Below are 27624 nucleotides of genomic sequence, written 5' to 3'. Positions count from 1 at the left end.
TATTATATATTCAACAAAATAATTTTTCTGATAAGTATCAATGTTATTTTCTGTAGTTGGGGTTTAAATTAAGCTGAGAGCCTAAGTTTTCATTCTTTACAAGTAAAACACTAACTGGTTATTAAGAAAGACTAAAAACAAAGAAACAGGACTCAATTTTTATTATTCTTTAGTATGCCTGCAATAGAAATATCTCGGGATAGAAAGAGAAATAAGTCTAAGGAGACTATCAGAGATCAACAAGAGATATAAAGGAAGTCTGCAGCTGTAGGGCTTAGCAAATATATACATATTATTTCAGACTGGAACAATGATGAGGGGAAAGGATTAAATACTGGCAAGAGTTTCCAGTAGATCATGCTTTGTATCTCTTAATCACCATACGAGACTCTGAGGTATCATTATCCTTGTCTACTTTTAGACAAGAAAATTGAGGCTCAGAAAGGTTTAGAAATTTGCCCAAGGTGGCACAGCTGCCAGGTAGTGGAGCTGAGATTTTAACCCTGGTATGTCTAATTCCTAAATTTGTGCTTTTTAAGAGTACATCTATCCGATTCCACAGAACATTACAATCTAACTTAGTTGTGTTACTTCCTAACTTGGTTGCTCAGAGACATTTGTCAGTGTTTCAGAGTTCTCGAAAACTGAAATAAAGTACTGTATAAGACAATTAATTATTACATATGGAATGCTTTAATCTACCTAATTTTTATGAACTCCAAATTTAAAAAAGAAACAGGAATAAGATCAAACATATTACGATCTCCTATAGCAAACTGTATTCTCAAAGGTAATCACAACACTGTCCCCCATCCTGCATGCTCTTCTTGCAATGTGACTATTACACCCCTTTCACTAAGAGGTAGAGGCCATGTCCTCTTTCCTTAATAACAGGCCAGACTTCTGTGACTGTTTGGACCATTAAAGATGGTGAAAATGATATCATGTGACTTCCTAGGCTAAGTCATAAAAAGGAGATTCAGCTTCCACCTTGCTTGCTGGAAGACTAACTTGGTAGTCCTGACATGATGGCTAAGTGGTACCTTCAGGCCACCATGCTCTGAAAAAGCCCAAACTAGCCCAGGTAAAAAGACCGTATTTTACGGAGATGTCCTGAGACTATATGGAAAAAGAGATTCTGAATCAGCCCTCAGCTGTTCTAGACCCCTGCTTTTGCACTTTCAGAAACAATCTGACTGCCACCCAGAGGTAACAATGGCCAGACCAGCCCTCCCCAAATTACAAACCTATAAGAACAATAAGAAATAATAAAATAATTCTCATTTGTTATAATCCAGAAAGCTTTGAGGGTGACTGGTCAGGTGACCACAGATAACGGAAACACCTTATAAAAGAAGGAGCTCTTAGTTGGTTTATTAGAGTCATCCTAGTGGAGTGTTAATTTTAAAATTCAACAGAAATGGAAAACGGTAACAGGTAATCCAAAATGAAAACATAAGTGATCATTCTGAGGATGGCAAAATTTTGGGTGACAATTTCCCAACTTGATGCTCAATGAAAATGAGGCCTTAACAAGCCTCTATTTTCATAAAACTTTTTTAAAAGTTATGTATTACTTTGGCTTGAATTTATATCCAAAATCTGTTGATATATGACCAAGAAAGGAAAAAAAATCAACCTCACTTTTGGATTTCCTATAATCATGCTTTTGTCTACATTCCAAACAAACTCAGATGACAAGGGGATAAGGTAAGTAAAATCATGGAGAAAAACAAACTAGGTTTAAGATCTGAAAAGCCCTTTAGAAGGTACAACTGATGCTGCCATGTAAGTACATGGGCCCAGTTTGGCCAGTTGTTCCATATTTTCAAAACAAGGTGAAAAAAAAAATATATTTTTATGTGAACTCTCAAGATTTTCCAATGTTGGCAACAAATTTAAATGTGTTTAAAAATACTATTCAATTGTAAGTTGTAATGATGAAAAGAAAAAGATTTAAATACCTACTATGAGACATCATTTTGCAATCTCTATTCTGTTCCTTTCTAAAGAAGCACAAAAATATAATTAAAATGAATGTAAGATTAGTGATAACCTAACCAGAATGATTCTGTCTTAAAGTTTTAATTTTCTTTTCTATACCAAGTAACAGAGTAAAATAATGAGGAATAAACCCCAAAACTGAAACTTACATGATAAACAATACAGCGGTACTCAGTAGATTCAAGGTTTTCACTCATTAAACCCTAAGACAGATGGCAGCATATTCATAAAGTATGAACAATTCATTCTACAAAATTAAACATATAATGTAGACATACATTAATAGAACCAACATCTGTACCTAAGCAAATAAATAAATGTTGGCACTTACTCCTCAGATTCACCAGTACCTTCTTTGTACTTGCATTCCTCATTTGCAACTGATTTCAATAACCAAAAACTGCCATGAAAACCAACCAGAAACACAGAAAATTAAAGCATTTTAAATTAATGCATCTCCTAAAATCAAGTGCTATTTCTAAAGCAGAAAAACAACCTTTAATCACTGCATCAGTATAAACTGACTGACAGAAGGACAAGGTACATTTTAATACAACAGACCCTTTTCTGGGGAGGGGGAAAGATACAAAAAAAATTTAAACATCATTTTAAAATCTGATCTATGAAAACAATCATCATTCTTCTATTTACATTTCATATAATTAGAGGTTAAAGTTTATGTGCAAGATGCTACCCTGACAAAAATACTTATTATAAGAAATCAAGTTAATATCCTGTATGTCAGCTAGAAGTTATCCCAGGAATTTATGAAGTGTTCTCTAAAATGTATCATAAATAAAGATAATTTCAATCTATCCCGAACTATTGTTCCACTCATAGTGATTGCTTCATTTGTTTACAATCATCTCTTCACTGTGAAAAACTAAGATATTTTCTGAAGTATCAAGCAGTAATTCTAGAATTTCTAAAGAAGTGCCAAAGAACATCTTTCCTTGCATTTATTCCAGTTTCAGCTATTCAGTTCAAGAACACCCAAGTATCATTAAAAAATAAAACTTACATTTTCCTCTCTTCTGAACATTTTTATATGAGTACTCAAAGCTCTAAGATTACCAAAATTTACTTTTAGGCTCTTTTACAAATTCCTTCTAAGTTCAGCATTAACAACCAATAGGGAAAAAATACCTATCAGGGATTAAGAGTGCTTCACAGTTAGCGGTAACAAAATGTGCTGTATCTAACAGCTGAACTCTATGCTAAAAGCCATAGTAATGTAGGCAAAAGTCAATGGAATAGTTTCAACCCACCCAGAACAGTACCTTTGGAACTAAAAATATTTTGCATAGCATTCCTCCTAGCCTGAACTAAGTTAGCTGTAGCATAGACTTGTAACATCACAATAATTAATGTGACGAAATGTAATAGCTAATGCTTATTAAGGATTTTCTATCTGCCAGTCACTGTCCTGAGTACTTTGCACACACTACCTCACTGAATCCTCTCAATAACACTATGGTAGATACCACATATGGTAGATACTACTACCGTTCCTAAGAAACTCTATGAGGTTAACGGTTTGTGCAAGGTCAAACTGCCATAAAATGACAGAGCTAGCATTTGAAAAATCGCAAGTAGTTTGACTTCAGAGATCACACTCTACCACTATTCATGAGCATTAATGCATTTGTTACAGATATACTATTGAGGACATGATCTGCTGAGTCACTCAGCTGGTCCAAGGTAAGACTTTGAAAAATACTGGTGCAGACACTTAAAAGTCGACAACCTGTATTATCCTATTACCAGCTTTCTCCAACTCATCATAACTCAATCTTTACTTCTTCTCATGACCTTGCCTTCATATTCTACTCCAGTATTGTCCCTGGTTCTGATTTTCACGTACACTTTGCCACTTTATTATATGTATTTCTCCTACATATAGACCACTTCAAATCTCAAATTCCTTGTGGAAGTTGGATACCCATTTCTTTAAAATGAGGTCAATTCATTTGGCAGTTTAATACCTAAAATTAGTATATCAAATTCATAAGGAAAAAGTCTGTAGATCACTGGCTAAAGCACTTAATGTGCTATGCATATGGTACACTTTCACTCCACACAACCCAATTCCCATTAATTAAATCGGCACTGGAAGCAAACTACTGTAATTTTGCAATGAGTGACAAACATTTCTACAGAAGTGCCAAAGAACACCTTCCCTTGCATTTATTTCAGTTTCAGATATTCAGTTCAAGAACCGCAGTCCATTCTTCCATACATGATGTCTAGTGAAAAATGGGTTGTCTATGGGTTAAACCAACCCACGGAAATGCTTTTGAAAGTATTTGAAATCTGAAATTCCAATGAGTTTTGAAAAATTCAAAAACATGACAGTATCAAGAACAATATTTTCACAGCCATCCTCTTTTTAGAGAAGTTTTAGCTCCCTGGCTCTTATATGTAGTCCATTTCATTCACATCAATTACCTTTCTGGACCCTATCATCTCTTTAGGTGTTTGTATCTCTTATAAACTGTTTCTATCTCCTATAAACTGTGATACGGGAAAGCAGGAGTAAGAGAGTTTTCTGCTTGAAAATCATTCCAGACTAGTCAAGAATATCACTGACGGAAAATAGTTACAATACAGGTGTATGATATTCTAGAAATATCTCTAGTACTCATACTCATACTAACCTGCTTTTTCCAAATCTGACTTCTGAGTGGATAAAAGTGATCTCTTACCTTTATAAAATACTACAAATCCTCAATTCTACACTTGCCCCCTCCCATTAACCCTTTTAAAAGATAATGCAACTAACAATGAATATATGCATTTAGCATAGTAATCTACTCCCAACATCTTCCTTTCCCAACCCCTCCCTACAAGAGCTACTATTAAATTGTGGCATATCCTAGAAAAATAATTTTTTGAGTACTCAATAATATTGTTAAATGAATCAAGTTTTAACTAGTAGGCCAACGTTTTCTCGAGACACATGTTAAAGACACAATACTGGATGTCTTCAATCCATCAATAGCATCTAATATCTCTGCCACTCAAGGAGTCCTTGTGTTTTTCGACATATCCAAAGACTGATCTTATTATCTGATTTACATTCTTGACCATTTAAGAGTTCAACATTCACCACCTCCATTATGCTAACAACAACTCATTTCATTACCTGTGCAAAAGGATCAGAATTCAAGTTCAGCCTTGAATTACCTAAGCTCATGTCAATCTGCCAATAAATGTGGTTTTCAGAAAATGGCAGTGATACTGAAATCTAGCTAACACACCACTAAGTTATAAGAAATATAACTTTATCAGTTAGAGAATACTGTTTATCATAGCAGTGACTTTAAAATAGTAAGTTCATCAATATTCAAGAGGACTAACATCTCAGTAAAATTTAGAACTAAAGATCAAAGTTTTGTCACTTCATTATAGTAACTAATTTGAAGGAATAATTTAAGATACTAAAATTGGCAAATCAAAGGAGGAGAGATTTAAGAGACGAGATTCTTTTAAGTCTTTAAATGAATTATTGTTCCTCCTTTCTCTTTCACATGACCCTCTTTTATTTTCTCCTGTAAGTATAGATAATGTGTTTCCTGTAAGTTCATCACACTAATCTTCCTTCACCAAAAGACAGTATGAATAGTAGCTAATGAGAAATGTCCTTATTTCCCCCCAAAAAACATAATACAGAAATTAATATTTAATGAAGACCCTACTTAGGTCTGGAACTTCTTCTCTAGAAGCTACCAAAGATCCAACAGTATACACTCCATGGGGCATACGTAGCTCAAAGTCAGTTTTTTGGAACCAAGACAATGTTTTTCTTTTTTATATTTCTAAAGACAGAGTCTCATTCTGTCACCCAGGCTAGAGTACGGTAGTGCTATCACAGCTCACTGCAGCCTCAAACTTCTGGGCTGAAATCATCCTCTTACCGTATCTTTTTATTCTTTTAATTGAATATTAATACCTTTTGGGGAAGGCATATCTTATGTAGTTTATAAGAACCTGAACAGTTTCTGGCTGTTGATGACTCTCTTCAAACACTGACATTAACTATTTAAGTTCCTATAGGTTACATTTCTCATTTCTTTACCCTAAGCAACCAAAAAAAAATTTTTTTTGAGGCAGATTAAATCAGTTGTTCAAATATTCTTTACTACAGGATGATTAGGTGGTTACACCCCATATATTACTTTCTATGCTAACATAAGATGACATTTAAACAAGAAAGATAATTTCTTTCAAGAGATTATTCTTTTCTCACATACGTGCCAAGAAAACCCAAAGCATCTAACAATGAAAGGCCTATTCTTTTAATGCATATATGTTCAGATACTTGAGAAATTTTCTAAACGCATACTTATATTTCCAAAGCATAGTAAGTCTGCACATACATTTATCCCAAGATTCATTTTTATCACACTTCGTTGTTTAAATAGCAAAATGCTAGTTGCTTGTTAAAAGAAGATCAAAAACCCTAAATATCCCATATATTATGTGACACTGCATATAATTATTCGAGTGTATACTCCAAATTCTGAGCAAGACATAGTATACTAAAACACAAAGTAGGACAGACAAGTACACACTAAATATATTTAAATACATAGAAAGCAGCTCTATCTATAAGGTACTATATGGCCCTCTAGTGTTCAGTGAAGAAACAGATAAATTCTTAAGGAATTATGTGCTCTTGACATGACATTTCATAATAAGAAATACTTTCTACAACTTTCTACATATGCTCAACATATTAATATATGACTTCTACAAAAACCTAAATATTTTGTATCTTCTGTGATTTTATATCTTTGTGCTTTCTTTTGAATTACTGTCCATATTTAGAATATCCAGTGAAAGAATTCTGAAATATTCTTATAGTTTTCCCATAAATAATTGTAATGCTAAATGAAAAAAAAAATAGTATTTCTGAATTAAGAACGGGACAATACTGAATATACGGCAAATTTCAAACAAAAAACAAAAGAACAGGGTCGTGTCTACAAAGTAAGTATTTAAGCACACCTAAGCACACCTTTCTCTAACCATATTTTCTTTTCTCTGTATTCTACTTCTGATCCATCCAACTTGTTTCTTTTTATCATATTAATTTATAGACAATACAGATTAATTAAATACACAAAATTATGTCTCTCAGAAGAGAGGGCAAAGATAGGACTGAGATTTTAGGACAAATGTCAAGTAAATGCAGACTCATAAGCAGAAAAGAATCTCATTAATAAGATTCATAAAACTGTAATCACTGGCCAAATGGTTCAAAAATTGGTAATACTGTTTGTGGGTAGGAGATCCCGTAAGTGCTCAGGCAGGAGTCAGAAGCCTCAGCCTGTTCCCAATAAATGAAGAAGAAAATAACTAGCGATATAACGATAGTAGTTATTCTTAGGTGATCATAGTTATCCATAGGTGATCTCAGTTATTCACAGGTAACCATTAAGATATGTATATATACTCAGCCTAATCTTTTACTAATGCCTCTCAGGTTGTGAAGTGTGAATGTAAGGTGACAATGTGAAAGAAGTGACCTTAAGGCAAGACTCTAAGCCGTCTGTCATGCCCGCCTAAGGGCTGCTGGAGAGCACCTTGACTGTGTGGCAGCGCCAGTGCTAGGGAAGCGCCCGCTGTTTAGCCAGCTGTGGAAGGAGATGTCTAAGATGTCTCCTTCCCTGGAGGAGCTGGGAGAAAACTCCACTCCTCCAAGCTCCTACAGTAGGCCTGACAGCTGTCAGGAAGGCCCACAGACATCTTGGGGCTTAATTGTCTCTATATGATGCTGTGCTTCAGTGGTCACATTCCATGTCCACTTTCATGTTCCGCTTCCGCACCTGGTTCCTTTTTTCTTAGAAGAGATAATCAGTAAAAGTAACATCAATCTTAATGTATTTGTTCTTTCTTGACAAGTATGGAAAAAGTGCTAATGCATTATGCTCCTTACCTCATCTTGGCTACCTGAAAGTCCTGGGCCCCTATCCCTATGACATGTGATGTACCTGAACCCATCACTGGCCACCATTACCTCATCCTACCTGTCCTTACCCCTGCTTTGTACTCAAGAAAAGTCAGAGTATGCGGACACTTGGGACCACTGCTGGACTCCACACTTCGATTGGCAGTGGACCCCTGAGCCCAAACTCTCTTTTCTCTCTCTCTGTGTCTTGTGTCTTTTATTTCCACAGTTTCTCATCTCCGCACCAGTAGAGGGGGCTTGAAGGACCCTGTAGGGCTGGACCCTACCTACAACTGTTTAAAGCTGGTGAAATAATAAATTCAAAAGGAACTTGCTTTATGTTTAAAAAATAAACTTATATTTACTGTTTATATATTGGGGTTTTGTCGACGGGGGAGAGGTGGGAACCGAAATATAAGCAAAACATAAAATTTATCCCCAGCTTTGTCACTCAATTGCTGCAACCTTAAGCAATTAACATTTCCAAGCTAAAACTTCAGAGGCTACAGGAGGACTCTGTGAAGATCCTCTACTTGGCATCAACATCAATCCTTCAAATGTCAAGGAAAGGTAAATTGCCTAGGGCATGGAAATTCTGCAAGCAACCTTCAAAGTACCACAGAGTCATCTACTAAACCATTAAGAAATAGGATAGAAAGACTCATAGCAAACGAGGAATAGAGGGGAACTTTTTCAACTTGATAAAATCTATAAAAAGCCTACAGTTAACATCACACTTGATGAGAAATTCAAAGCTGTCCTACTAAGATCAGACACAAGGCAAGAATGTCCTTTTTAATCACTGCTTTTCAACACTGTACCAGAAGTCCTAGTTAAAGCATGAAGACAAGAAAAGGAAGTAAAAGATAAAGAGATTAAGAAAGAGGAAATAATATCATCTTTTTTGGCAGATGACATCACCCTCTACATAGAAAATCCTAAAAAATGGACAAAAAAGCAATTACAGCAAGGTTGCAAGATATAAAATTAATATATAAGTCAATTCCTACAAACCAGCAATGAAAAAGTAAAATTTGAAATGACAAATACAATACTGCTTACATTAGCAGCCCCCCAAAATAAAATATTTAGATATGAATCTAACAAAATATGTATAAGATCTATATAAGGAAGACTATTAAAAAAAAACTCTGATTTAAAAAATCTAAGAAGAATTAATAAGTGGATATATTCCATGTTCTTGTATAGAAAGACTCAATATTGTCAAGATTTCAGTCCTTGCCAATCTGGTCTATAGTTTAAAAGCAATACCAATCAAACTCCCAGCAAGTAACAAGTATCGACAAACTGATTCTAAAACTTCATATGGAGAGGTAAAAGACCCAGAATAGCCAAAACGATACTGAAGGAGAATGAAGCTAGGAGATAGACAGCATCCAACTTCAAGGCTTACTATAAAACTACAGTAATCAAGACAGTATGGTACTGGTGAAAGAAGAAAAAGTAGATGAATGGAAAAGAAGAGAGAGACCAGAATATGGTAAAGTGATCTTTGACAATGGAACAAAGGCAGTACAATGGAGAAAAGGTAGTCTCTTCCACAAATGGTGCTGAACAACTGAACATCCACATGCAAATATAAATGAATCTAAAATAAAGACCTTACACTCTTGACAAAATTAACTCAAAATGGATAATAGTTATACATAAATGTGAAGTGCAAAACTATAAAACTCTTAGAAGATAAGAGAACACTTAAATGGCCTTGGGTATTGAAATGACTTTTCGCTGGGATAGAGTGATATGATTTTGGCTCACTGCATCTTTAATGTCCCAAGCTCAAGCAGTCCTCTAACCTCAGCCTCTCGAGTGGCTAAGATCACAGGAATGCACCACCATGCCTGGCTAATTCTGTTCATTTTTTGTAAGGAAAAGGTCTCATTATCTTGCCTAGGCTGGTCTCAAACTTCTGGGCTCAAGCGATCCTCCCACCTCAGCCTGCCAAAGTGCTGGGATTATAGATGTGAGCCACAGCATCCAACTGGAAATCACATTTTAGATACAATGATACAATACTAACAGCTTGATATATGAAAGAAATAATTCATAAGCTGGACTTTACTAAATTAGAAATGTCTGCTCTGTGAAAGAGACTGCCAGGAAAATAAGAACATAAGCCACAGACTGGAAGAAAATATTTGCAAAACACAAACATTTGGGATAAATGACTATTATCCAAAATATACAACCTGATTAAAAGAAGGACAAAAGGCCAGGTGCGGTGGCTCACGCATGGAACCACAGCCCTTTGGGAGGGCAAGGCGGGTAGACCACAAGTTAAGGAGTTCAAGACCAACCTAGCCAAGATGGTGAAATCCCATCTCTACTAAACATAAAAAAATTAGCTGGGTGCAGTGGCAAGTACCTGTAATCCCAGCTACTTGGGAGGCTGAGGCAGGAAAATCACTTGAACCCAGGAAGAGAAGGTTGCAGTCAGCCGAGATCGCACCACTGACTCTAGCCTAGGCAACACAGCAAGACTCTCTCTCAAGAAAAAAGGAAAAAAAAGAAAAAAAAAAAAAAAACATGGACAAAAGTTCTGAACAGACACATAGACACCTCACCAAAGAAGATTTACAGATTTACAGTAAGCACATGAAAAGGACAATTGCAAATTACAATTTCAGCATCATGTATCACTAGGGAATTGCAAATTGTAACAAAGAGATATCCCCCACACATGTATTAGAATGGCCAAAATCCATAACAGTGACACCCCCATATGCTACCAAAGATGTGGAGCCACAGGAACTCTCATTCACTGCTGGTGGGAATGCCAAATGATATAGCCACTTCGGAAGCCATTTGGCAGTTTCTTACAAAATTAAACAGTCTTTTACCATACAATCCAGGAACTGCACTCCTTGGCATTTACACAAAAGAGTTAAAAACTTAGTCCATGCAAAAACCATAATTGCCAATACGTAGAAGCAACCAAGATGTCTTTCACTAAGTGGATAAATAAACTGTGGTATATCCAGACAATGGAATATTATTCAGTGCTAGAAGGAAATGAGCTATCAAGCTATACATGGAGGAAACTTCAATGCATATTACATAAGTGAAAGAAGCCAGTCTGAAAGTCTACATACTGTGGAATTCCAACTATATGATATTCTGGAAAAAGCAAAACCAGAGAGACAGTAAAAGGATCAGTGGCGATGAGAGGCTGGGGAAGAAAGGGATGAATAGGCAGAACACAGGATTTTTAGGGGAGTGAAACCATTCTCTACATCAGTAGATGCATGTCAATGCACATTTGTCCAAACCCACAGAGTGCACAACACCAAAAGTGAGTCCTAATGGAAACTATGGATTCTGGATGACAGTGATATGACAATGTGGTTTCACTGACTATAAAAAATGTACTACTCTGCTAAGGGGGAAGCTGTACCTGTGTGTACCGGGGGCATATGGGAACTCTCTGTACCTCCCATTTAACTTTGCTGTGAATCTAAAACTGCTCTAAAAATTAAAGCCTGTTAATTTAGAAAGGTAGAATGGCTAACGCAGGAAGGTCTCCAAAAAACATTTTGCAGATCTCAAGGATTAATAATTAGCAGAGACAAGGTTTCCTTGTAAAGGACAAGTGTATTTCTTCTTACTAGATTGGAGGGATAGAAGAAAAAAGACACATATGAAATACTAGGTGAGGGAATGCAGAAATAATTCATGTTAATCGGCCATGATCTCAGGGAAGCAGAAGGGAGTGGGGAAAATTCGCTTTGAGAGGCTGAATAAGCCAACTGTTTAAACAGGTTACCATATAATAATAAAGCTATGATTATCATAATAACTGAAAGACTGAGGAATACAAAATAGTATACACACTGACTCCAGCTACACAAAATATACATATGCATGGTCAATGACTAATAAGAATAAAAATTTATACACTAATTCTTTATTGACTAATAATCAGGTTATCAGGGTGCCTGATAACACAATAACTATTATTATGCAATAAAATAAATCAAAGGGCTTAAAAAAGAGACAGGGAGAAAAACAAATACAATGTGGTATGAGTCACAGTAAATATACCACAGTAGCAGAGGTTTAGTTAAGGCAACATTTGGGAACATGAAAATAGATGCTAGAATGATAGCTTTAGGTTATTTCACAGCCCACTCATCCCAAAATTACTAATACTGTTTAACTGAATTTCCAAATGTTAAGAAAAATACAACCTGGAACCAGAATAAGAGCTGAGTTCCAATCCCAGCTCCACTACTTACCAGCTGACTGATAACTGATTAATTTAACCTCTCTTTATATATTTCTCATCTCCGATATGGGGTTAAAAATTAGAAATTACATATTAGGACTGTTAAGATTAATGAAAAAAAAAATATGTATATATTCTGGGAACACACTGAAGGCATTCAGTCTGGAGATGATCACAGATGAATATGATAGCAATCTTCTCTTATGAAAAGAGCTGTCACTGCTCTAGGTAGAAGAACAAGGACCAAAGCAAAGTCAAGAGATGTCAATATAAAATAAAGAACCTTAACATAAAGAACTGTCTAAAATTATGAAGATACTTCATGTTGTAGTATTCCTTTGTAATGACCTCATTTGCAAGCTCAAATCTGTTGGTAAAGCCACTGGGTTCAGGTTTGGACTTGGTGATCTCAAAGGTCCACTCCAATTTGGAGTCCATCTTAGGAGACTTAAAATTAGGATTAAAAAGCTTTAACATGTTAAATATATAATTAGTTTGATGAAATATGGGGGTGGGAATAGGGGAAGAGAAGGAAGAGAAAGCACTAGTGATTTCCTCATAAAGCGCTAGCCACTTTAGAATTATGTTTTATGGCCAGGCCTTAAACTCATGCCTGTAATCCCAGCACTTTAGGAGGCCAAGGCAGGGAGATCACTTGAGGTCAGAAGTTCAAGGCCAGCCTGGCCAACATGGTCAAACCCAGTCTCTACTAAAAATATAAAAATTAATCAGGTGTGGTGGCAGGCACCTGTAATCCCAACTACTCAGGAGGCTGATGCAGGAGAATCACTGGAACCCGGGAGGCAGAGGTTGCAGTGAGCTGAGATCACACTACTGCACTCCAGCCTGGGTGACACAGCAAGACTCTGTCTCAAGAAAAAAAAAAAATTATGTTTAAAACAGTAGTCCTCAACCTTTCTGGCACTATGGACAGATTTCATGAAAGATAATTTTTCCACAGACAGAGTGGTGGGGGATGGTTTGGGGATGAAACTGTTCTACCTCAGATCATCACACATTAGATTCTCAGAAGGAGCACACAGCCTAGATCCCTTGCATGTGCCGTTTACAATAGGGTTTATGCTCCTATGAAAGTCTAATGCCGAGCTGATCTGATCTGATAGAAGGCAGAGCTCAAGTAGTAATGCTCACTTCCCAACCACTCACCTCTTGCTGTGAGGCCCAGTTCTTAACAGGCCACAGATTAGTACTGGTCCATGGCCTGGGGTTTCAGGACACCCATTTTAGAAGATGGACTCTGAAACTGCTCAGAGAAAGGTTTTTATACGAAAAATGTTCATGTTTATAGAGAGCCAAAAGTGATATCAAGGTGAATGAACTCTTTAAAGACACCACATATTAAATAAATATATTAAAAACAAGATACTACTATGCTATTTACTCTTGTAAAAATGTGCTAAGTTGATTTTAGAAAATTGCCAGGGTGACACCTGAGTCCTAGAAATGTGAAGAATCAGTTATACTAGGACTTAAAGAGTTCTGTGCTCTTTCCACTATGAAATGAGGGATTGAGAATACGGGAAGGTTTCCACTATATTCAGCTGCATTCTCATGCAGAGATCATTAAATAATGCCATTTCTTGTGAGGAACATCTTTTTATCCATTCCTCCATTAGGAGCATTACACATTATGTAAGTCATCAAAAAAGATTACATAGAATAATAATTGGTTTCCAGTAGATAGTTATTTTTCTAATAAACAGTCATATATGCTTGTTATAACAAAATGAAGAAATTTTAAAATGTTTGTAAGAAAAAAAAACTTTTATTTGACCACGTTCAGAGATAATTCCTAACTTTTGGCATAATTTCTTCTGATCTTTTTCTGTGCATATGTACATAGATATATATAGATAGATACATACATACATACACACACACATATAAAATATGTTTGCTTCATAATTAAGATCACACTGTATAGTTTTGAATCCTATATTTTAAATTCAATTATATTTTTAAGCATTTCCTGTTATTAAATATTCTTTAAAGTGTGATGTTTAATGACTGTATGAATTGCCTTTGATTGATTTCTGCATGTTAGCAAAATGATTCCTAAAGTGCGATTTTTAACTTCTCCTCAGGGCAGTCTCAATGTAACGATCTGAACATATACTGAATATCTGAGTCTTAACTTCAATTTTAATGACGTGTCTATTTATAATTTCTGGTCTAGCTTAGGTACATCTTAAGAGGTTAAATGAGGCCGGGTCATGATGGCTCATACCTGTAATCCCAGCACTTTGAGAAGCCCAGGCAGGAAGCCCACTAGAGCCGAGGACTTTGAGACCAGCCTGGACAACATGGTAAGACCTTGTCTCTACAGATAATTTAAAAATTAGCCAAGCGTGGTGGTGCCACGTGTGGTCCCAGCTACTCAGGAGGCTGAGGTGGGAGAACAGCTTAAGCCTTGGAAGTCGAGGCTATAGTGAGCTGTGATTATGCCATTGCACTCCAGCTGGGTGGCAAAGTAAGACCTTGCCTTAAAAACAAACAAAAAAAGTGAAATGACAACTGTTCACATTACAGTTTGCCAATTTTTCAACTCTCAACCTGCATTAGGAATGAAGATAAATTTATCAAATTTCTCCTGCTCAAAAAAGTGAAGAATTATATGTCAACTCAAGACAAAGCTTACCAAAAACGTCACTAGGTAATACCAAATGAATTGCACTGTGAAGAGAAGCAACAATAGTTCAAAGAAATTAGATTTTCTAAATCTAGGAAGGTATAAAGATAGGGAATTTGGACTTGGATTTGAAGGATCTGGTTGGTGAAGGAGGATCATTCAAAACAAGTAGAGAGGAAAGAAGATGAAATCAGGTATAAACTATGGTAAGATATTGGAAGACTTCAAATGTTCTCATGTAGGTTTGGCTTTATCAGCAGGAAATGGGGCACCACATATGTGTATTGAGGTTACTATCTATAGAAAGCTAAAAACTCATTTTAAAAAACTCGTCCAGTTATTCATACTGCCAACTCATCGTCAAGGACATGGCATTATAGCCTGATGCAAACAGAAACTCAAGCAAAGATGCTCTTAACATTTTTAAACACTGACCCTCCAATTTTTATCTTACAAGTGCCTGGGGGCTAAGAAAAGGAAAGGCGTGGCTGGCAACATGGAGGAATAGGAACAGCTCTGGTCTGTAGCCCTCAGCAAGATCTTCAATGCAGAAGGTGGGTGATTTCTGCATTTCCAACTGAGGTACCCGGCTCATCTCACTGGGACTCGTTAAGACGGTGGGTGCAGCCCACGAGGGTGAGCAAAAAGTAGGGTGGGGCATTGCCTTACCAGGTAAGCACAGGGGGTTTGGGAACTCCTTCCCCTAGCCAAAGGAAGCCATGAGGGACACCGTCATGGGGAACAGTATACTCCTGCCCAGATACTACACTTTTTCCACAGTCTGCACAACCAGATGTCCAGGAGATTCCCTCTGGTGCCTATGTCACCAGGGCCCTGGCTTTCAAGCACAAAACTGGGTGGTTGTTTGGGCAGACACCAAGCTAGCTGCTGGAGTTTTTTTTTTTTTTTTTTTCATACTCCAGTGGCGCCTGGAACACCAGGGAGACAGAACCATTCACTACCCTAGAAAGGGGGCTGTAGCCAGGGAGCCAAGTGGTCTAGGTTCAGTGGAACCCATACCCACAGAGCCCAGCAAGCTAAGATCTACTGGCCTGAGATTCTCACTGCCAGCACAGCAGTCTGAAGTCAACCTGGAAGGAACTCAAGCTTCGTGGGGGAGGGATGTCCGCCATTTGTTCCTGCCTGCAGGCTCTGAAGATAGCAGCGGATCTCCCAGCACAGTGCTTAAGCTCCGTTAAGGGACAGACTGTGCCTCCTGACTGGGAGACACCTCCCAGCAGGGGTCTACAGACACCTCATACAGGAGAGCTCTGGCTGGCATCTAGTGGGTGCCCCTCTGGAACAAAGTTTCCAGAGGAAGGAATAGGCAGCAATCTCTGCTGTTCTGCAGTCTCCAGTGGTGATACCCAGGCAAAGAGGATCTGGAGTGGACAACCAGCACACTCCAGCAGACCTGCAGTACGGGAAAGTTAGAAGGAAAACTGACAAACAGAAAGGAAGAGTATCAACATCAACAAAAAAGGAGGTCAGAGAAACCCCATCCAAAGGTCACCAACATCAAAGACCAAAAGTAGATAAATCCACAACAATGAAGAAAAATCAGCACAAAAAGGCTAAAAATTCCAAAAACCAGAATACCTCTTCTCCTCCACAAGATCACAACTCCTCACCAGCAGGGTAACAAACTGGATGGAGAATGAGTTTGATAATTAACAGAAGTAGGCTTTAGAAGGTGGGTAAAAACAAACCCCTCTTAGCTGAAGGCATATGTTCTAATCAATGCAAGGAATCTAAGAACCTTGAAAAAAGGTTAGAGGAATTGTTAACTATAATAACCAGTTTAGAGAAGAACATAAATGATATGTTAACAGTTAACAGTTAAATGATGGCGCTGAAAAACACAATACAACTTTGTGAAGCATAAACAAGGATCAACAGCTGAATCAATCAAGCAGAAAAAGGATATCAGAGATTGAAGATCAACTTAATGAAACAAAACATGAAGGCATGATTAGAGAAAAAAAGAATGAAAAGAAACAAAGCCTCCAAGAAATATGAGACTAGGTAAAAAGACCAAACCTACATTTCATTTGTGTACCTGGAAGTGACAGGGAGAAAGGAACCACACTGGAAAACACTCTTAAGGATATTATCCAGAAGATCTTCCCCAACCGAACAAAACAGGCTAACATTCAAATTCAGGAAATACAGAAAATACCACAAAGACACTCCTTGAGAAGAGCAACCCCAAGACACATACTCGTCAGATTCACAAAGGTTGAAGTGAAAGAAAAAATGTTAAAGGCAGCCAGAGAGAAAGATCAGGTTACCCACAAAGGGAAGCCCATCAGATTAACAGTGGATGTCAGCAGAAACCCTACAAGCCAGAAGAGAGTAGGGGCCAATACTCAACATTTTTAAAAGAATTTTCAACCCAGAATTTCATATCCAGCCAAACTAAGCTTCATAAGCAAAGGAAAAATAAAATCTTTTATAGACAAGCAAATAATCAGAGATTCTGTCACCAGGGGCCTGCCTTACAAGAGTTCCTTCCTGAAGAAAGCACTAAACATGGAAAAGAAAAACCAGTATCAACACTGCAAAAACATACCAAATTCTAAAGACAATCAAGACTATGAAGAAACTGCATCAACTAACGGGCAAAATAACCAGTTCGCATCATAATGACAGGATCAAATTCACAAATAACAATATTAACCCTATATGTAAATGGACTAAATGCCGCTAATCAAAAGACACAAATTGGCAAATTAGATAAAGAGTCAAGACCCATCAGTGTGCTGTAATCAGGAAACCCACAAACGTTCAAAATAAAGGGATAAAGGAATAGATATCAAGCAAACGGAAGGCAAAAAAAAAAAAAAAAAAAAAAAAAAAAAGCAGGGGTTGCAATCCTAGTCTCTGATAAAACAGACTTTAAAGCAACAAAGATCAAAAAAGACAACAAAGGGTATTACAAAATGGTAAAGGGATCAATGCAACAAGAAGAGCTAACTATCCTAAATATATATGCACCTAATACAGGAGCACCCAGCTTCATAAAACAAGTTCTTCGAGAGACTTACTCCCATAACATAAGAGTGGGAGACTTTAACACCCCACTGTCAATATTAGATCAATGAGACAGAAAACTAACAAGGATATTCAGAACTAACAAGGATATCCACCACAAATCTACAGAATATACATTATTCTCAGCATCACATTGCACTTATTCTAAAATTGACCATATAATCAGAAGTAAAACACTCCTCAGCAAATGCAAAAGAACAGAAATCATAACAGTCTCTCAGACCACAATGCAATCAAATTAGAACTCAGGATTAAGAAACTCACTCAAAACCGCACAACTACATGGACGTTGAATAACCTACTTCTGAACAATTACTGGGTAAGTAACAAAATAAAGGCAGAAATAAATACGTTCTTTGAAACCAATGAGAACGAAGACACAATGTACCAGAATCTCTGCAACACAGCTAAAGCAGTGTTTAAGAGGGAGATTTATAGCATTAAATGCCCACAAGAGAAACCAGGAAAGATTTAAAATCGACACTCTAACATCACAATGAAAAAAGCTAGAGAAGCAAGAGCAAACAAATTCAAAATCTAGCAGAAGACAAGAAATAACAAGATCAGAGCAGAATTGAAGGAGATAAAGATGCAAAAAACCCTTCAAAAAAAAAAAAAAAATCAATGAATCCAGGAGCTGGTTTTTTGAAAACATCAACAAAATAGATAGACTGCTAGCCAGACTAATAAAGAAGAAAAGAGAAAACAATCAAATAGATACAATAGAAAATGATAAAGGGGATATCACCACTGATCCCACAGATATACAAACTACCATCAGAGAATACTATAAATACCTCTACACAAATAAACTAGAAAATCTAGAAGAAATTGATAAATTCCTGAAGGCATACACCCTCCCAAGACAAACCAGGAAGAAGTCAAATCCCTGAAGAGACCAATAACAAGTTCTGAAATTGAGGCAGTAATTAATAGCCTACCAACCACAAAAGGCCCAGGACCAGATGGATCACAGCCGAAATCTACCAGAGGTACAAAGCAGAGCTGGTACCATTCCTTCTGAAGCTATTTCAAAAAACAGAAAAAGAGGGACTCCTCCCTAACTCATTTTACAAAGCCAGCATCATCCTGATACCAAAATCTGGCAGAGACACAACAAAAGAAGAAAATTTCAGGCCAATAACCCTGATGAACAACGATGTGAAAATCCTCAATAAAATACTGGCAAACCGAATCCAGCAGCACATCGAAAAGCTTATCCACTACGATCAAGTCGGCTTCATCCCTGGGATGCAAGGCTGGTTCAACATACACAAATCAATAAATGTAATCTCCATCACATAAACAAAATCAATGACAAAAACCACATGATTATCTCAACAGATGAAGAAAAGGCCTTTGAAAAATTCAACACCCCTAATGCTAAAAACTCTTAATAAACTAGGTATTGATGCAACATATCTCAAAATAATAAGTGCTATTTATAACAAACCCACAGCAAATATCATACTGAATGGACAAAAGCTGGAAGCATTCCCTCTGAAAACCAGCACAGGACAATGATGCCCTCTCTCACCACTCCTATTCAACATAGTATTGGGAAGTTCTGGCCAGGGCAATTAGGCAAGACAAAGAAATAAAGGTATTCAAATAGGAAGAGGGGAAGTCAAATTGTCTGTGTTTGCAGATGTCATGACTGTGTATTAAGAAAACCCCATCGTCTCAGCTCAAAATCTCCTTAAGCTGATAATCAACTTCAGCAAGTCTCAGGATACAAAATCAGTATGCAAAAATCACAGGCATTCCTATACACCAATATTAGACAGAGAGTCAAATCATGAGTGAACTCCCATTCACATTTGCTACAAGAAACTTGCAAGGGATGTGAAGAACCTCTTCAGGGAGAACTACAAAACACTGATCAAGGATGTAAGAAAAGACATAACCAAATGGAAAAATATTCCATGCTCATGAAAAGAAAGAATCAGTATCATAAAAACGACCATACTGCCCAAAGTAAGTTATAGATTAAATGCTATCCCCATCAAGCTACCACTGACTTTCTTCACAGAATCAGAAAAAAATACTTTAAATTTCATATGTAACCAAAAAAGAGCCCATATAGCCAAAAAAATCCTAAGCAAAAAGAACAAAGCTAGAGGCATCATGCTACCTGACTTCAAACTGTACTATAAGGCTACAGTAACCAAAACAGCATGGTACTGGTACCAAAACAGGTATGTAGACCAATGGAACACAACAGAGGCCTCAGAAATAACACCACACATGTACAAACACCTGATTTTTGACAAACTGGACAAAAACAAGCAATGGGGAAAGAATTCCCTATTTAATAAATGGTGTTGGGAAAACTGGCTAGTCATACACAGAAAACTGAAACTGGACCCCTTCCTTATACAAAAATTAACGCAAGATGGATTAAAGATTATAAAAACCCTGAAGAAAACCCTAGGCAATACCATTCAGGACATACACATGGGCAAAGACTTCATGACTGTAACACCAAAAGTAGTGGCAACAAAAGCCAAAATAGGCAAATAGGATCTAATTAAACTAAAGAGCTTCTGCAGAGCAAAAGAAACTAGCATCAGAGTATACAGGCAATCTATAGAATGGGAGAAAATTTTTGCAATCTACCCATCTGACAAAGGGCTAATACTCAGAATCTACAAGGAAATTAACCAATTTTAGAAGAAAAAAAAAAAACCATGAAAAAGTTGATGAAGGATATAAACAGACACTTCTCAAAAGAAGACATTTATGTGGCCAATAAACATGAAAAAATGCTCATCATCACTAGTCATTAGAGAAATGCAAATCAAAACCACAATGAGATACTATCTTATACTAGTCAGAATGGTGATCTTTAAGAAGTCAGGAAACAACAGATGCTGGAGGATGTGAAGAAATACGAATGCTTTTACACTGTTGGTGGGAGTGTAAATTATTTCAGCCATCGTGGAAGACAGTGTGGCGATTCCTAAAGGATCTAGAACCGGAAATGCCATTTGACCAAGAAATCCCATTACTGGGTATATACCCAAAGAATTATAAATCATTCTACTATATCTACTATAAAGACATATGCACACATATGCTTAGTGCAGCACTGTTCACAACAGCAAAGACTTGGAACCAACCCAAATGCCCATCAATGATACACTGGTAATGAAAATGTGGCACATACACACCATGCATTAACTATGCAGCCATAAAGAAGAATGAGTTCACATCCTTTGCAGAGACATAAATAAAGCTGGAAACCATCATTCTCAGCAAACACACACAAGAACAAAAAACCAAACACTGCATGTTCTCACTCACAAGTGGGAGTTGAACAATGAGAACACATGGACACAGGGAGGGGAACATCACCCACCGGGGCCTGTCAGGGGTGTCGGGGGCTAGGGGAGGGATAGCATTAGGAGAAATAACTAATGTAGATGATGGCTTGATGAGTGCCGCAAACCACCATGGCATGTGTATACCTATGTAACAAACCTGCACGTTCTGCACATGTATGCCAGAACTTAAAGTATAATTAAAAAAAAAAAAAAATTTTTTTTTGAAGTAGGCTGGAGAAAGAACAAAAAGTAAACATTTGTATGCTCACCCCAACCAAAAAAAGGTGGAAGGACTAGATCAAGTCTGTTAAATTCCTCAATTCTTCAGCAGGCCCACAGTCAGATGATAAGAAAAAGTTAAGCCATTTTTCCACCAACTGACCAGGAGACAGGACTATTGAGAGAGAAAAGAAAATCTGGAGAGGAAAATAAAACTTGGTTTGGGGAAAGAAATAGTAGTTTTAGTTTTTAGTGGACCACTCAGGTGATGATGCCCAACACTGACCAACAGACAGCTAGAAATGCAAAACTACGGCTAGGGTGAATGATGGGAGCTTGAGACATAATTTTGGAGTTACCTACCAAAGTAAAAACAGAATTAATCATGATATATTCCTACAGCCTTTCTCTTCATACTTCCTACCACCAACAAAAACAACATTAAAAATGATCAGATCATTATAATAATACACATATGAAACAAATTTGCTTTGGAAATATTTTGAAGATAACTATTTGTGATATTTGTGTATACATCAGGGAAGTTTATCATCTGTATAAAGAACAAATCAATGAAACACTATTTTAAAATGGCCCATTTGGTGTGTTAACTAAAATACTTTTTGAGTTGGGCATGGTGGTCCATACCTGTAGTCTTAGCTACGCAGGAAAATCTCTTGTGCCCAGGGGTTCAAGGTCAGCCTAGGCAACACAGCAAGGCCCCATCTCTTAAATAAATAATAATAATAATCTGTAATTACCTGCTGTGAATGAGATAGTTTACACCAACATTTAGAGCTATTATTGTTTAAAATAATATTGACAAATATTTTTAAAACTATATTAACAGGCATTAATTAGAAATTAACCATGAGCTAAAATTCATTTTGACATCCATATGGAAAATTCATAAAGCATTTAAATATATAGAAGCTTTGAAGATTAGAAGAAAGTCTAGAGAAATTGACTTAAATTCTAATGAAAGGAAAGGGTACATATTTATTAACTAGGGAGACCTATGGGTAGCATCGGCTTCAAATTTTATGTCTATTTTTATTGAAGATGGGCCTAGCTTATTATAATATTCCTCTGATCCTCCTGTGTATCCTTTTAAAAGAATTTATCTATTTCTCTATTTCTTTCTCCACTAGAGGGTGATACGATGACTGAATGCTGAAGGTCATAAAACATATAGAGAGAGATTGGCAACTGCTGTAGGGAATAGAGTGTATTTTGTGAGATCTGAGGTAAGGCACAGGAGACAGATGAAACGAGCTCACAAGGCCTGTATCTGTAAAATACCTCAGTGTTCCAGGCACTATACCACTTGTTTTACATAAATCATTTCACTTAATCCTTAGAAAAACCTTGAGATGCAGGCATTATAGTCTTTATTTTACAGATAAAGAAATAGGTTCAATGAGATTATATACTTATGGTTATACAGTAAGTGGCATAATCAGAATTCAAACTCAGATCTGAAAAGTTCTTATCACTCTACTATGTTAGGGGAAAACCCATCTCACCCATTGACCCATTTCTCCCATTTCCATTATCCTCCCCACATGTTTAAAATTGGGCTAAACTGGGCTGAGTCAACGTTTCATTTTTTCCTCCTTCACAAAGGTAGGGTACGTCACTATTCATTGGGCCATATTTACTAGTGGATGTTCTTCAAGATGACTGCCTTAAATAGCATTTTTTGCTCTCTGGACATGTCTATACCAAACAGAATTTAAACTTCAGTTATTTGTCTTGCAAGTGGACTAGGCCAGGGACTTTCTGAAGCAGGTATCATTCTCTAGAATTCTACAACAGAGTAACTTAGAGCCCTGTTGTATTTCCAGTGTTAGCCATACTGCCCTACAAAGTTGCTCAGCAACATTGGTCCTAGGAGGTGGTTGGAGAATGGTGGACCAGATACCCCCTGATTAGTTAATGATCCTAGTACCTGATACCTCTACTGTTCAGAACTTAGGGACAAGACAGGGTCTTAGGCTTTTAGACTCCATACACTAGATGCTTCTCCATATCCTTCTTCCTATATATGTATTTATTCTCAAACAGGGTCTTGCTCTGTGGCCCAGATCACTGCAGCCTCAACCTCCTGGGCCCAAATGGTCCTCCCACCTCAGCCCCCAAAGTAGCTGGAACCACAGGCACATGCCATCACACTCAGCTAATTTTTGTATTTTTTATAGGGACAGACAGGGTTTTGTCATGTTGCCCAGGCTGGTCTTGAATCCCTGGGCTCAAGCAATCTGCGCACCTCAGCCTCCCAAAAACCTGGGATCACAGGTATGAGCCACCTCACCTGACTATTCTTTACATATATTTTTGATAAACATTTATTTCTTATTTGAAGCACATGGATAAACACTGTTTAATTACCAGGAGGAATCTAACAATCAGGATGCGAGGGGAAAAAAAAGACTAATTTGATGTAAGGAAAGAAGTTATATGAGAAGAAAACAGGTAGAAGCCACTAAGATAGATACGGAAGCATCAGAAATTAGTGCTCAAACACGCTTCTCTTCATGAAGATAAGGATACCAACTCTGGCCTACAATCACCTCATTTGTTTTTTAGGTTAGCAGAAAATGAGTTGATACTCTGCATAAAATATGTCAAAGGTTCTTCAGTATGAGCTGAGCATCTCTTCTGAAAACAAAAATTTTTTAAAAATATGACAAGCATGTCAACAAAGGGAGTTAGAACTGAAGGGACAGACATTTATATCTGGAGAAGCGGGTTGACTCTAGAATTTACAGGTAAGTCAAATTTAGAGGAATAGCCAGCACACAACTTTTGCTTTAAAAGCATGTTTGATGGATTCAAGAGAGTATGACCTCTATCAGATTTTTCAACAGCGTCATTTTTTCCTGATGACTTTAGCCAAGAGCCCCAAAATCTTCAGTAATATTTTGTTAAGTACCACAAAGAAAAGTAGTTAACTGACCTCTCTGTCCTTTCTAAAGGGTAGCTCTGATCACTTCAAATAGGACACAGTATTAGAAAATCATCACACTCCAGAGTCTATGTTGGAAATCTTGTTTAGTGATGTTTGTCAAATTCTACCATAGGGGACAGCATAGCACGTGGAAAGAGAAAGAGGTTTTTTGAAATTAGGCAAATCAGGATTAAAATCTGTCATCACTTAGCATAACCTGCAGTAGATCATTTGGTCTCTCTGTAACTTTTGTTTATGTATCTTTCTTAGAAACTTTCAAACAGTGTGAGCTTAATAAATAGCAATTCTTGACTACCACTTCCCTTGACTTTTAACATTAAGACAATATGGAATTTTAAAAAATATACTGCTTGCCATAGGCTCCAGAAAAAACAAGCGTTTAGTGACAAGGGGGAGAAAAATTGTCCTCAGAGTTTTGACAGTTTTCAAGATAACTTTCAAAGAATAAAGCAATGCAAGGAAGAATTAAAAATATTTTTTCTCATTTATGTATTTGCTTATACAGCATATCTAGGGATGACAAATAAAATTCAGTTTGTTTATGAGAATGCCAAAAACTAAAACTTGAAAGGTATCCTGAGTAAAATTTGTAGAAAGCTAAGCCTATGTTAACATTTTAAAACTGGGATTTTACTTCTTATGCCTCTACTCTCAAAAGTCAAAGTTTAATACTTAAATGAAACCATGGTCTAGGGTAACATATGCAGAAGTGTCTTAACTTTATAACAATCAAGAATTTAAAGCTCTTCCAAAATAAAGTATTTGAACTAGTGAGAGCTTCTATTTATTTTATTAAAACATTTATACACGTAGAATACTGACATTTTCTTTTTAAGCGATGCAGTACTACGTGACTTTCTTTAATACTGTTGAAAGTGCTCTAGGAACTCTGGCAGAAGTTTCAGGAATGGACAAAAAGAAAAACATTTAGGCCAATTTCAGACTGAAATCTTACTTATAGAAGGGCATCACTGTCCTGGCAATCAAATAGCTTTGTATTCTTCATGCCATACTTATGAAGGCAAATCATCTCATGATAAACAACATATCAAAAAGTATATACATATATAATACATATACACATGTATATTGCACATGTATATATAAATAATGCATACACACATCTATTCCTGCTATGGTTACAGCCCAGTCCATTCTTGTTATCTTTTATGTACAGAACAATAATTGTTATTAATGATTTAGAATCACTAGAAAGAAACAAATTCAGTATACTTCATTTTTAAAGAGGTAATCATAATACATCTAAAATTTCTGTTAATGATTTTATCTTGAAGGTAAAGAAAAGATAAAACACCTGTCAAACTTGTGAACTGGAAGATTTCCTGCAGAATATTAGGATGAGTTTTCCTTTTCGAAAAAGATAATGTTTTCTCTAACTAGCTTTTTCTTGTTTGTTTTTGATTTAGAGTATGGCAGAAATGAGCAATAGCTCTGCATTGTTCAGCAAGGCTTAGTTTTGATTGAATCGCTTTCTGAAATAAGGTAATACAATTGGATCTTAAGTATTAAACCCCTATTTCTCTAACTAAACCCTCAGGGGAAAAAAAGAGACATATAACTCCCACTTTTGATGTAGTAACCTTGAGAAAGGGGATCAAGACAGGGAGGACAGAAGCTAGAGGAATGACACTATAAAAAGTCTGAGCCTTAGCAAAGCAGTGCTATAGTTGTTAGCAGTAGAGTCATCTGGCTGCAATCCAACATTACTGTGTCAACATCTTGACACAGGGATGGTACAATGGATCAAAAATCACTACTTGATGTCACTTCCTTCTTAGATCATGCCAGCTAAATAAAAACTGACTAGCAGATAGGCGAGGTAAATTAGGGAAAAACACATTTTAGGCAATTAAGGTTTCACAAGCGAATGTAAAACATGATTTAGCAATTCACTATTAATCTAAATATGTAAGATACTTCATTCCAAGTTAAGTTAAAAGACATGATGTTAAATCTATTTGTATATTGTTTATGGTCTAAAATCACTGTAAAATGTAAGAAATAATGTGAGTAGGAGTAAGAGGATGAACTACTACAGACAATAATGTCTGTAAAACAAGTAAGCTATTATTCAAGTTAAAATGTTCCTTTCCAAATCGCAGTTCAACTTGTAAGTCTACTTTATATAAATATTCATTATTTCTAATTCTCAAATGATAAATAAAGAACCAGAACTAATTTGAGGCAACTTTGAGTAATTTATGCCTTAGAGTAACACTTGTAAATAGACAGCCCACTCCAGCAGTGGCATTTTGTAAATAAAAAGTTTCTTCATTACTTTATTCATACAAATCATGTTTCACTCAAAACTCCTACACGCCACACAAGCTACTGATCCCTGTCCTGGATGCAAGGTTTAGATGAAAATTTAATGTTAGTAATTTTTCATAGTAATAGGCTCAATTACTTTCCCTCCATTTGGACTCAGATTGTCCCATTATCAGTATTTCTACTTGTAATACTAATACCTTCTGTAAAACAAAAAACTAGTTCATTTTATTACTACATATCTAAAGATTAATTTTTAGTAATACAAAGACTGTGAGGAAAGTTTCATTACAATTAAAATAGATATGTAGTTTCTCAGGTTAACAATATATTGAATATACTCACTTTTGTTGTTTTTGTATAGAATGGGGAGGAGAGTTGGTGAATGGGCAGGTCCACAATACTACTGGAGTTTGTGACACTGTTACTATGTGTATGTTCATCTTCTCTGCTACTATCATCAGATTGATCAAAATCATCACTCTCCTGGTCCATCTCCTCCTCCTCCTCATCCTCCTCATCTTGTTCACCAGCATGTTCCTCATCTTCCTCTTGTTCTTCTTGATTTCCCGAGGAGTCCTCATCTACAGAAATAAATCTATTATTGTTTTCTTCCAATTGTCCCTGCTGGGAATCATTTTGGTCTCCAGGTCTAGGTTCTACTCCAACAACTTCACCATTCCTTGCAGTGTGCTCCTCCTCTTGTCTGAGTTGCTGCTGCTGTTCCTCCTCTACCACACGATTCATCTGTTCTTCATCTACCTGGCTTGAGGAAGAGTTACCTCTCAGAGAGCCTCCAGTTCGTCGTCTTTTGCTGCCCACAGAGAGCAGTTCCTGATTCATTTCCAAAAGCCAGCTTGCTACTTCTTGGACCTTGGCTAGACTATCAGAAGATGCAAAGGTTTTCACATT

The 27624-nt window shown here is 36.7% G+C and overlaps 1 protein-coding gene across 3 annotated transcripts in view; it reads right to left on the bottom strand.

Moving 5' to 3' along the window:
* FBXW7 (F-box and WD repeat domain containing 7) overlaps positions 1–27624 on the bottom strand; it is a 227986-nt gene that overhangs the window by 70328 nt on the left and 130034 nt on the right. For 2 of the 3 annotated variants that reach the window (XM_074396821.1, XM_003927974.4), the window contains one exon: positions 27058–27624. In XM_074396821.1, coding sequence (XP_074252922.1) covers positions 27058–27555 — 498 coding nt within the window. In that variant the 5' untranslated portion in view covers positions 27556–27624. The other variant, XM_074396822.1, reaches the window with a different exon arrangement.

This window comes from Saimiri boliviensis, chromosome 3 (assembly GCF_048565385.1).
Source record: "Saimiri boliviensis isolate mSaiBol1 chromosome 3, mSaiBol1.pri, whole genome shotgun sequence".
NCBI classification, from domain to species: Eukaryota; Metazoa; Chordata; class Mammalia; order Primates; family Cebidae; genus Saimiri; species Saimiri boliviensis.
Note: the sequence above shows the minus strand (reverse complement) of the source record. Positions and strands in the feature narration are given on the sequence as shown.